Below are 13,138 nucleotides of genomic sequence, written 5' to 3'. Positions count from 1 at the left end.
TTGGATGTACAGTTCACATACAGTTCCATTATGCAATTATAGTGACAATATCTCACCCACCTGCCCACTGCCTCCTCATCCTCTCCCTTCCCTCATCCTCCCCACTCCCTCATCCTTCCCACTCCCTCTCCCCCATGGGTAAAGTCATTACCTACCAAAAGTACAGAGAGAACCTCATGAGAACCTCATGAGAGCTGGAGGATCACCACACCCCTTGGCGCCCATCCACTGGGGGTCGTCTTGCTGCAGATAATCCCCTACGCCTCACTGCACGGCATTTTCCCTGCAAAGTTCCCTTCAAACTGCTGCTCAAAGTAGTCACACACAGAGGCACTGCAAAGTCTGCCTGTCTGGCACCGGGAGTAGTAAGTAGAGGAAGTTGTCAAAATACATGTGTTTAGCTTGTGACACACCTCTATGTGTTTCACCATGCTTTGGGGGGGGGGGGTATCATATGCTCAAGCACTATTGAGCACATCTGCAGCAATTACTGACTGACTGACTGACCTGACAGGTGACCTGCCATGATACTATGCCTTTAGAGGTGGGGGGTGGAAATGCAGTTGTAGTTCAACCACGGCATGAATATGAATTATGGGTTATGAATATTCCGTTTTTTTCCCTTCAGTAAAACAAGTTTTTGTTGTTGTTGTTCAACATATTGGCCTAAGTGTTTTCTTGCTGTGTTTACATCCAGGTAAACTGTTAAGGAGCGTACGCTAGCATACAACAGCTGGCCTCAATCTCCAGCTCGAAAGATGCCCAGCTCCAGTTATGATCTGTCGTTCTCAACTAACATCAAGGCGGTGGCCCGTTCCTGTAGGTTCATGCTCTACAACATCCGCAGAGTACGACCCTGCCTCACACAGGAAGCGGCGCAGGTCCTAATCCAGGCACTTGTCATCTCCCGTCTGGATTACTGCAACTCGCTGTTGGCTGGGCTCCCTGCCTGTGCCATTAAATCCCTACAACTCATCCAGAACGCCGCAGCCCGTCTGGTGTTCAACCTTCCCAAGTTCTCTCACGTCACCCCGCTCCTCCGCTCTCTCCACTGGCTTCCAGTTGAAGCTCGCATCCGCTACAAGACCATGGTGCTTGCCTAGGGAGCTGTGAGGGGAACGGCACCTCAGTACCTCCAGGCTCTGATCAGGCCCTACACCCAAACAAGGGCACTGCGTTCATCCACCTCTGGCCTGCTCGCCTCCCTACCACTGAGGAAGTACAGTTCCCGCTCAGCCCAGTCAAAACTGTTCGCTGCTCTGGCCCCCAATGGTGGAACAAACTCCCTCACGACGCCAGGACAGCGGAGTCAATCACCACCTTCCGGAGACACCTGAAACCCCACCTCTTTAAGGAATACCTAGGATAGGATAAAGTAATCCTTCTCACCCCCCTTAAAAGATTTAGATGCACTATTGTAAAGTGGCTGTTCCACTGGATGTCATAAGGTGAATGCACCAATTTGTAAGTCGCTCTGGATAAGAGCATCTGCTAAATGACTTAAATGTAAATGTAAATGATATTGGCAAATAATGTTTGTTTGTGTGTGTGGTTTCTGAAAGTACTTCTCTGACGCAATTAGCATTGTTTTACGGAGCTAATAGCACAATTGAATAGAACACCATAAAGGTTATGAAATGAGTAACGTTACCTCGCGTGTCTGCGGTTATAAGGGATAAACACAAAAATATTATGCTCCATACACACAGTGAGCTACAGTAGAAACGAGACAACACGACATACAGAAACTATTGTAACATAATAAGGCACTTACTTTGATAGAAACACACACATTTCCAGTGATCATGTAGTAATGAAAACAACGGCGAATTCGATGTGGGCGCCAGACGGAAAATGTGAACACGTGTGTGTGCAGGTCTTGTTCTGACTGGAGATGCGCAAATGTCTGCAGAAACAATTGGGAAGTGCTTTGGGAAGTTTGTCCGGGTCAGTAATGCCTCAAAAATAAATTGTCCGCAAAAGTGAAATGGCCTGATTTTACGTGAATTAATGAGGCGGAAACACACCTCAATTCAAAGTGTTGTTAGAAAACTAAACTTGTTAGAAAATCATTTGAAATTGACAAGATGAAACAGCTTATAAATATATACAGGCAGCGTGCCTTGGTTTGAGGGCAGTGCAGATTAACTGTCCTGGTGTGTAACAATCACATTTTGGAACAGTGAGCACATTCTGACATCACGTGAATAAAACAACACACTGGGGAGAACAATAAAGATATATGGAACTCACATGTGAAAAGGTTCAATGGAACAAGCTGGGCGTCCGGCCAAACTGAGCAATCGTGAGAGAAAGGCTTTGGTCGGGGAGGTGACCAAGAACCCGATGGTCACTCTGACAGAACTCCAGAGTTCTTCTGTGGAGATGGGAGATCCTTCCAGAAGGACACCAATCTCTGCAGCACTCCACCAATCAAGCCTTTATGGTTGAGTCGCCAGACAGAAGCCACTCCTCAGTAAAACGGCACGTGGTAGACCACTTGGAGATTCCCAAAAGGCACTAAAGGACTCTCAGACCATAAGAAACAAGATTCTCTGGCCTGATGAAACCAAGATTATTTGTGCTGATTGCCAAGCGTCACATCTGGAGGAAACCGGGCACCATCCCTACAGTGGAGCATGGTGGTGGGAGACTAGTCAGGATCGAGGCAAAGATGAACAGAGCAAAGTACAGAGAGTTCCTTGATGAAAACCTGCTCCACAGCACTCAGGACCTCAGACTGGGGTGAATGTTCACCTTCCAACAGGACAACAACCCTAAGCACGCAGCCAAGACAGTGCAAGAGTGGCTTCGGGACAAGTCTCTTGATGTCCTTGAGTGGCCCAGCCAGAGCCCGGACTTGAACCCAATCGAACATCTCTGGAGAGACCTGAAAATAGCTGTGCAGCGATGCTCCCCATCCAATTTGACAGAGCTTGAGAAGATTTGCAGAGGAGAATGGATGAAACTCCCCAAATACAGGGGTGCCAAGATTGTAGCATCATCCCAAAAAGACTCGAGGAAGTAATCGCTTCAACAAAATACTGAGTAAAGGGTCTGAATATTATGTAAATGTGATATTTTAAGTTTTTGCTAAAAAAAACTATTTTTGTTTTGTCATTATGGGTTATTGTGTGTAGATTGATGAGGGAAAACAACTATTAAATCATTTTTAGAAAAATGCTGTAACGTACATTTTTGGGGAAAAAGTAAAGGGGTCTGAATACTTTCGAATGCACCGTATATCAACGAATTGGCGAGGGCACTAGAACAGTCTGTAGCACCCAGCCTCACCCCACTAGAATCTTAAGTCAAATGTCTACTGTTTGCTGCTGATCTGGTGCTTCTGTCCCCAAACGAGGGGGGCCTACGGCAGCACGTAGATATTCTGCACAGATTCTGTCAGACATGGGCCCTGATAGTAAATCTCAGTAAGACATAAATATTAATAATGATGTTCCAAAAAAGGTCCAGTTGCCAGGACCACAAATACAAATTCTATCTAGACACCATTGCCCTAGAGCACACAAAAGACGATACATGCCTCGGCCTAAACATCTACACACCTCGGCCACAGGTAACTTCCACAAAGCTGTGAACGATCTGAGAGGGAAGGCAAGAAGGGCTTTCTACGCCATCAAAAGGAACATAAAATTCGACATACTAATAAGGATCTGGCAAAAAAAAAAACTTGAATCAGTTGTAGAACCCATTGCCCTTTATGGTTGCGAGGTCTGGGGTGCACTCACCAACCAAGAATTCACAAAATGGAAAAAAACACTAAATTGAGACGGCATGCAGAATTCTGCAGAAAAATATCCTCTGTGTACAACGTATTACACCAAATAATGCATGCAGATCAGAATTAAGTCGATACCTGCTAACAATAAAAAAAAAAACAGAAAAGAACTGTTAATGTCCAAAAATCACCTAAAAGGTAGCGATTTCTAAACCTTCCTTAACAAAGCCATCACCTACAGAGAGATTAACCTGGAGAAGAGTCCCCTAAACAAGCTGGTCGAACAGACCTCACAGAGCCCCAGGACAGCAACACAATTAGACCCAATCAAATCATGAGAAAACAAAAAGAATTGCATGACACAATGGAAAGAATTGACAAAAACACAGAGCTAACTAGAATTATATTTGGCCCTAAACAGAGAGTATACAGTGGCAGACCCAAAATTAAGGGAAGCTTTGACTATGTACAGACTCAGTGAGCATACCTGGTTCTCAAGAGAAGATGGGCTGTGTACACACTGCCCGCAAAATGAGGTGGAAACTGAGCTGCACGTCCTAACCTGCCAAATGTATGACCATATTAAAGACACATATTTCCCTCAGATTACACAGACCCTAAAATAATTTGAAAACAAATACAATTTTGATAAACACCCATATCTATTGGGTGAAATACCAACGTGTGCCATTACAGCAGCAAGATGTTGCCACAAGAAAAGGGCAACCAGTGAAGAACAAACAACATTGTAAATATAACCCATATTTATATTGATTTATTTTCCCTTTTGTACTTTAACTATTTGCACATCGTTACAACACTGTATATAGCCATAATATGACATTTGAAATGTCTCTATTCCTTTGGAACTTTTATGTGTACTGTACATTTTTTATTTCACTTTAGTATATTATCTGTTATCTATTTGGCACACACAGAGACAGACAGACAGATGTCCCTCTCCCTTTGAAAGTAGACATCCTCTCATGCTTCTCTTTTTACATGATGTGTGCTGCGCCTGCGCACAATTTGGCTTTGGTACACAATTATTAGGCTATTACCATCAAGTTACGTGAAATAAAGTTGTACTGCGCAGCATGGACTTCTTAGCTCACCGTGTTACTGTTGAGTTGCCAAAATGCAAAGCATCACCCAGTTGTTGAGAAGGACTGTTCCATATCCACATATATTGTAGGGACCATTATTTTCTCATCATTTTGCCCAACACCTGCACATGGAACAGACCATCCTCTGAAGTCAACAGGGGTGATCTAACCCCTTCTCTACTCGTGTCCAGGGCATCATTCACGAGGCGTAATCTTTCTATGGGTAGAATGTCAGCGTGAACGAAAATGGATAAGGGAGAGAGAGAGAGAGAGTAGAAGCGAGAGAAAGGAAGAGTAAACAAAAGAGAAAAAGAGATCCAGAAAGACAGCCAGACCAACCAAACAAATAACCAACCAACCAACCAGTCATCAGTCCAACTCACAATCTCCGCCTCGGGCCCTCCGAAGTCAAGGAAGATCATGCGCACGCCGTCGTCGGAGGACATGCGCAGGCGCTCAAAGGGCTGCTGGAGGAGCACCGTCTTCCTGATGCCCATCTCCTCGGTGAACAGGGAAAAGCCCTCGTTGATGTGAACTCCCAGGTTGCACTCCTTCCCATTCCAGCTGCAGGCTGCCAGGCACCACAGGGGGGGGAGGGTAACACAGGTTGGTTGGTCACTAAGGGCCGGTTTCCCAGACACATATTTCTTCATGAAGATTCTTCATTGATCTTGCGTAATTGTCCAGAAAACCACCCCTAAACGTTTTTATTGTAAGGCGTTGTAGGTGAAAGCATCTGCTAAACATTGTAAATGCGTTCACGTCTCTGTTTCACTCCCCTTACAAAACCAAATACTAAAAGCTACAGTAGTTTATTGACTGATCTGTTCTCTGACAAATTGACAAGGACAGCTCTTATGAGACATACTTCCCGACATTGATCATATAGTCAGTATGAATGCAGACAGTTGCAATTCATTTATTCTGTAGGTCCAGCTTAGATGTGGCTGCCTCCCATGAATGCAATGAGTGACTTTTTATTGACAATATGCTGCACCACACCAGAAAACCAGTAGAGGGCAGTACTACCTTATTTAAACAGCCAGACCTGCACATACTTGCTGTCGGTCTTTGCTTGACTATCTGCTGTTGTTTTGCAGGAATCCATGATGACATATACACTTACAGTTGGAGCATTTAAATGGGGGGTAGATCAGCTTTAATATTGAAGATAGATTGGGGCTTCTGTCAACGTAATTGTCTGCATCATTTCCAATCCCCAATGTTTTTACCTGCACTGCAGTAGGCCTACAGATTAACTTTTGAAGACCGTGTTAGCCCTCTGAGCTAAAAGCCTAAACATTTTCTCAAGGAGCTAACGTAAGTCCTCCTGTCTCAGACTTCTCATGACACGAGCATGGTTCCGTACTGAAACCCTGTCTGCGACCTGAAGACTTGTGTTAACTTCCCGAGCTCATGCCTAGGCTTATGCTCAGTCGGGCTAACTTGGCGGAGGCTCCTCGTTCCGTACCTTGTCTGAAACCTGAAGACTCGCATTAGCTCCCCTAGGCTTTAGCTTAGCAGGCTAACTTCATCCGCTACTCCTTCATCCGTACCTGTGGTGACTTCCTGGATGAGCTCTGCGGCGTTGTGGCAGCCGTCCACCAGCATGTGGGTCCAGGTTGAAAGCTCCTTGGCCGAGTTCACCCGGAACACGTGGGTCTCTACACCCTGCTTGGTGCCCATGCGCAACCCAAAGGAGAGCTCCGAATCCAGCAGGGGAGAGCTCTTCCCCGGACCCGAGTGGACCAGTCTGGAGGAGGCAGGGATGGGGAGAGGGAGGGTAAGAGAGGGGGAGAAAGGGGGCATAGGGAAGGGATAGAGGGGGAAAGGTGGTAAGAAGGTGGAAGAGAGAAAAGGGTGGAGGGAGGGGGGAGAGGAAGAGTAGGACATGAAAGAGGAGGGAGGGATGGAGAGAGAGAGGGAGAAAGAGGATAAGTAGGGAAAGAGCGAGAAGAAAAAAAGAGAACATAGAAAGAGTGGAAAATGAGAGAGAGAACCATGAGGGGTGGAGAAAACCCAAAACACAACTTGCTGGTTTTCCTAATAATTTGCACATTAATATGACAACATGCGTGAACATTTTCAATGGGCCATTTATGGAAGATTATTAAGTATGCCAATAGCCCAGTTTGGGGGCGTGTTTAAGTATGATTTGCTGTTTGGCCAGAATGTCTTGACAGACTGGCTTTAAATACAGTACAGGCAAACAGGGTAGTGTGTGTACATGCGAATGTGTCACTCCTAGTTATGATGAGATAATGACTTTTTGACCTAATGATCTTAAGCCGTGGCTCGTCATTTAACTGACTTGGCTGGAAGGAGATTTGACTGTCTGGTTTCAACCCTACACAGTGTGACACTGCCACATGTGTTAGGTGACAGGCACGTACACACTTATACATGACTGGTTTAAAGTTACAAAATCTTGCAAGGTTAAACCTTTCTACGTGTCTTTTCATGTGATGTACTGTATCTGCCAGTTCTGACTGCATTATTTGCACTGGAAAGCACTGGCAAATCAAAGATGGCCACCATATCCGATTCAGTTGCCCATCCCTTTAAGAGATAATGTCCCTTGAAGAAAAGGTTTTGGGGGAAATGTTTAGTGTGTACCCGGGGCTAAGGTTTTTAGATAGTGTTTGTGTCCTACCTGGTTGTGATGAGCGGGTGGCTCTTGACTGGGCTGTTGATGCTGTCTTTAGTGTCAGGCAGGGTGGGGTATAGCAGCAGGTCTCTTTCAGTCAGCAGAGCCAGCAAAGGTCTCTCTGGACCCTGGTTCGCCTTTGGGGAGAGGAAATGTCACAACATACACTACCGTCAAACGTTTTAGAACATCTACTCAAGGGTTTTCCTTTATTTTCTACATTGTAGAATAATAGTGAAGACATCAAAACTATGAAATTACACATATGAAATCATGTAGTAACCCAAAAAGTGTTAAACCAATCAAATTATATATTTGAGATTCAAATAGCCACCCTTTGCCTTGATGACACTGTCGCATATTCCAATGCTTCTTTGACAAAAAGCTAAGATCAAATAATAATTTTCAATTCTATAATAAAGTAGGGGAATGTTTAACAACATCATTTATTCAGCAGAAATAACAACGAGTGTCTAGTTTCTGACAATTTCACTCCTTTCATCCCAAAATGTATTGATTTGTCAGCATTCACGGTAGGCAAGGCTGCTTTAAAACTTTGAAAGAAATCATTCTTGGAAAATTCCATGTGTTGTGGTGCTTGACGGTAATGTTCCGTCCATCAAGGGCTTTTACTACATTGTTGTTGGGCTTTCAACAATATTGGCCTAGTCCAGAATTAAAAAGCTGTCTCTCTGGCTATTCTCCATTAAAATAATTCTGATTCCAGGACTTAATTTGTGTCTGGGAAACGGGCCCTATATATTTAATTCCTTGAACAACGTTAATTATTTTGCCTTTGTAAGGCACATACTACCAATTAGCTGGCAGCTCCTTAGCACAAGGCTAACGTTAATGCTAAACCTATTCTCAGAAAACACAGAAAGTTGCTTTCAATAAACTAAACAGACATGTCGTAGTCTTCAGTCGACTGCTTCTAGGCTAGTCGCTAATGCAGTTAAACAGAACACAGTGTTAGTCAGTGTTATTTCATTCTGTTCATTGCTAAAATGCTAAATGCTGAAAAAAATACATAGGAAAAATGTCAAATACATGTGAAACATAGAAAAATGTGCCAAATAATAAAATGTCCATACAAATGTACGTATCACAAATACATTTACAAATGTATGTCACGCAGTAAAAAGTGCATTCAGAAAGTATTTAGACCCCTTGACTTTTTCCACATTTTGTTACGTTACAGCTTTATTTTAGAATTGATTAAATTGTTTTTTTCCCTCTTCAACCTACACACTACCCCATAATGACAAAGCAAAAACAGATTTTTAGAAATATTAGCAAATGTACACTACAAGCTTGGCACACCTGTATTTGGGGAGTTTCTCCCAATTCTCCCATATCTGAAGATCCTCTCAAGCTCTGTCAGGTTAGATGGGGAGCGTCGCTGCACAGCTATTTTCAGGTCTCACCAGAGATGTTCGATCAGGTTCAAGTCCGGGCTCTGGCTGGGCCATCCAGAGACTTGTCCCGAAGCCACTGCTGCATTGTCTTGGCTGTGTGCTAAGCGTCATTGTCCTGTTGGAAGCTGAATCTTCACCCCAGTCTGAGGTCCTGAGTGCTCTGGAGCAGGTTTTCATCAAGCATCTCTCTGTACTTTGCTCCGTTCATCTTTCCCTCAATCCTGACTCGTCTCCCAGTCCCTGCCACTGAAAAATATACCCACGCCCCCATGCCACTACCATGCCTCACCGTAGGGATGGTGCCAGGCAGTGAAGGCTGCAGAGGGGAGGATGGCTCACAATAATAGCTGGAACTGAGCGAATGGAATGGCAACAAGCACATGGAAAGGTTCTTCCATCTCCACAGAGTGACCATCGGGTTCTTGGTCACCTCCCTGACAAAGTCCCTTCTCCCCCGATTGCTCAGTTCTAGAAAGAGTCTTGCTGGTTCCAAACTTCTTCCATTTAAGAATGACGGAGGCCACTGTGTTATTGGGAACTTTCAATGCTGCAGAAATGTTTTGGTACACTTCCCCAGAGTTGTGCCTCGACACAATCCTGTCTCAGGGGCTCTACAGACAATTCCTTTGACCTCATAGCTTGGTTTTTGCTCTGTCATGCACTGTCAACTGTGGGACCTTATATAGACAGGTGTGTGCTTTTCCAAATCATTTTCCAATCAATTGAATTTACCAATCAAGTTGTAGAAACATCTCAAGGATGATCAATTTAGAATCTTCGAGTCTCATAGCAAAGGGTCTGAATACTTGTGTAAATAATGTATTCCTGTATTTTGTTTATTTATAACTTTGCAAAAAAAATCTAAAAACCTGTTTTCGCTTTGTCTTTATGTATTGTGTGTAGATTAATGAGGATAAAAATGAATTGAATCCATTTTAAATTAATACTTTCCAAATGCAGTGTATATCCTAAAATGCATTCCCCACAATGTTCTTTGAAACACACTCAAGGGACACATTAGCTGACCAACCAATAGAAAGGCCTTTCTTGGTTAGGGTTGAATAATTTAAGTCATTGGGTTCAAAAACTATTTGAAATCATTTCAAATACTTTATCTGTGCTTGATTGAGCTTGTCTGTTGCAATAGAACAAATAGAAAAGTCTCAAAAGTGCAAAGCCCGCCCGCCTGGCACTCCTGGCACGCTAAGGGCTCAGACACAACAATAGTTTTTACCGGTGGAGAGTATTTAGCACCTCTGAACAGAGTGTGTACAACTGCTCAATGTATTTGAAAGAATTGAAATATTATTTGAACCCAGTCCTGCCTGCCATTAAAATGCATAAAACCAAACACAAACAAATATTTGACCTTTGATCCTTTGTACCTGTTCAGTGATCCAGCCCATGTGTTTGACCTCCAGGTCCGCCTGCATGGCCCTCAACTCATCCCTGATGCGGGGAACCAGGCCCAAGACCCCTACCTGGATGGCGTTGTACCAGGACTGGGCCATGACGGGGTCCTTGGCCCTCAGGAACACTGAGCTCTTTCTGCTGGACGAGATCACCTCAAAGTACCTGTGTGAAGGGGAGGGGACCGAGGGAGAAAGAGAGGGGGAAGAAAGAGAGGGGGACAAAAAGAGAGAGAGAAATGGGGGAGGAGAGAGAGGGGAGAGCGAGAGACGGGGCGAAATAAAAGGTGAAAAGAGAAAGGGGGGAGACGAACACAAGAAAACAATATTTGCTGTGGTCAGGTCCCTTGTGAATGTGCTAAATTCCACATTTTGATGACCCTTGAAGTTGAGGAGGGTCAAAGGAAAACATTCTCATCCACTTTACCTCTGGACAAAGTAGTCATGGTAACTTGACATGAGGTGATTCTAACCTAAACACAGTTTGTTGGGTATTTGTCATTCAAGGTCTTCCATACATGGAAATATAAACACTCGTCCCCTGGTCTGCTCCACAATGTGTTAACATTGACCGAAACGTTGGATTTGAGCCCCGATAAAGCTCATTGTGGAGAATACCAGAGTGTCCAAAACCAGTGTGCTTCTTTTTGATAGAATTCTTCATACCAAAGGTGAGATATAAAGAGAGATGAAGTAGGACACACACACACACACACTAGTGCTCCACTACATACCTTGAACTAAGCTTAGTGAAACAAAGTTTCAATCATTTTCATCACGTCATAGGCTACCAAAAGTTAAACCAAAGGGGACAGCAGACGGAGCTCAGAACTCGCTGTGAAAAAGGAGATGAAACAGAGCAGCGCTACTTTGCTTCAGGTGAATATTAAGAAGTAGGGTGCTCGTTACCTTCAACGGACCTTCATTTCTATTCCAAAAGGAGTGCCTTGTGGGTCTTTTGACTTGATGAACATCTTACTGAATTCAAGATACAAGCCATTGTACCCAGTTTCTCTCTCTAACTCTCTCTCATCGTGGAACTCAGTTCCCCATTAGCCTGTGCCAAGTCCCCAACAACCGAATGTTCCGGTTTTCAGGGACTGGTTTTCACCCGCAGTACCTGTTCTCTGTGTCCGGGGGGCACTGTTTCCTAGTCACCTGGCACATTTTCAGCGATATGGTCCTGGCCTCCTTCAGCTCGGCAGGGGCGTGTGCGCCTTTCTGTGATGTGGCAGGGGGGGAGTCCCAGGGTAAGGGTGCGCCGGGGGAGGTGTTCTTAAAAAAGGCCGACATCTCCTTGATGTATTTCACTGAGAGGAAAAAAGAGAATTTGTATTAAGGAAGGTGAATTGCGAGCCGTAAGAAAAATTATTTGGATTTTGTGGTTTCTCAGACACAGATTAAGCCTAGTCTTGGACTGAAAATGCCTACTCAATGGAGGATTTTAATTTAAATGGATTTTTAGTCCAAGAATAAGCTCAGTTAAAGAACAATTGAGGGTCGGTTTCCCAGACACAGGTTGAGCCTACTCCTAGACTAAAAATATCCAATGAGAATGGCTTTATGTTCAGAACTACGCCTTATCAGTGTCCGGGAAACCGCCCCTCAGTGTTTAGCTGATGGAGTGTGCAAGAGGAGGTTAATTAGCCAAATGAAGTTGGAGTTCGAACTATAGCCTTGGCTCCTATCAATGTTGCGAATTTCATGAGCGAGTATTCTCTTTCACCGCTGTGACCAAATCCTGATCCTCTGCTCGCCTTGCCTGTCGTGCAAGCACCCGCTCTCTGTCTTACACATGCTTCTTACACATGGCCTATGCCCACACAGACGCACCACAGCCAGCCTGCTCGTTCACTCACCAGACACACACACACACACACACACACACACACACACACACACACACACACACACACACACACACACACACACACACACACACACACACACACACACACACACACACACACACACACACACACACACACGGCAACCGCACATATGCACAAACACACATGCATGCATTCAAGCCCACGCACACGCACTCATATGCACGTGCACACACGTGCATGCTCAAACACACAAACGCACACACACACAGCCTCCTCCTCCAGAGTGGTGGCGGTTCTGCTGCCCACTAGGCTGTGGTATGGGGAGCCAGTGCAGGCTGGGGTATAAATAGACCAGAGGACGGGAGAGCGGGACCAGAAGGGTACGACTCAGGTTTCACTTGGGAGGTGTGAAGTGGTCCTCTCTCAGGGGACAAACAGGGGCTTCCTCTGACCCCAAAAGTCGGTCAGTCAGTTAGTCTCTCCGAGACCTACCAACGAGTCAGCAGTATGCTCCAGTGTTTTCCATAAGCGCCGTCCGTCGGCTAAATAGCCGGTAACAGACTATGTAAGCCGGCTACTTTTTCCACTTCATAAATTAAGTAGGTTTCTTTTCATTTAAACGTTTCAATTTGCTTGTCAGAAAAGACAGTTTAGCCTTCTCCAGCTAGAATGAACAATATGCATCTTCTAGTGATCTATTGATAGGACAGGCGCCTGTCAGTCACAAAGTGAGCAATGAAAGGGAAAGATTGCTGGTTTGTCAGTCTGCTGCATGTCCCGCCTCTCGGTACATGTGTTGTTTTTGTGAGCTGTGGTTGGCTGCAGTCTAATTTCTTTTCACGGAGGAGGGAGAGCATGATGCTTATTCATCGTCTCCTGTGAGTGAATTTACACGTCCCATGTAATGTACTGTAAGTAATAAAGATGAGTTGAAATCCACTTAATTTCTGTTTTGTGGCACATGAATTTATTTTACTTAAAAAAAAA

The 13,138-nt window shown here is 44.5% G+C and overlaps 1 protein-coding gene across 3 annotated transcripts in view; it reads right to left on the bottom strand.

The window, feature by feature from the left end:
• Positions 1-13,138, bottom strand: part of LOC118388947 (alpha-1-syntrophin-like) — a 69,790-nt gene that overhangs the window by 16,172 nt on the left and 40,480 nt on the right. For all 3 annotated transcript variants that reach the window (XM_035778575.2, XM_035778576.2, XM_035778578.2), the window contains exons 3-7: positions 11,440-11,629; positions 10,296-10,485; positions 7,499-7,629; positions 6,402-6,598; positions 5,229-5,416 (exon numbers count right to left, since the gene is read on the bottom strand). In XM_035778575.2, coding sequence (XP_035634468.1) covers positions 5,229-5,416; positions 6,402-6,598; positions 7,499-7,629; positions 10,296-10,485; positions 11,440-11,629 — 896 coding nt within the window. The remainder of the gene's footprint in view (positions 1-5,228; positions 5,417-6,401; positions 6,599-7,498; positions 7,630-10,295; positions 10,486-11,439; positions 11,630-13,138) is intronic.

This window comes from Oncorhynchus keta, chromosome 10 (genome assembly GCF_023373465.1).
Source record: "Oncorhynchus keta strain PuntledgeMale-10-30-2019 chromosome 10, Oket_V2, whole genome shotgun sequence".
Lineage (NCBI taxonomy): Eukaryota > Metazoa > Chordata > Actinopteri > Salmoniformes > Salmonidae > Oncorhynchus > Oncorhynchus keta.
This window is presented reverse-complemented; position numbering and strand designations above follow the sequence as displayed.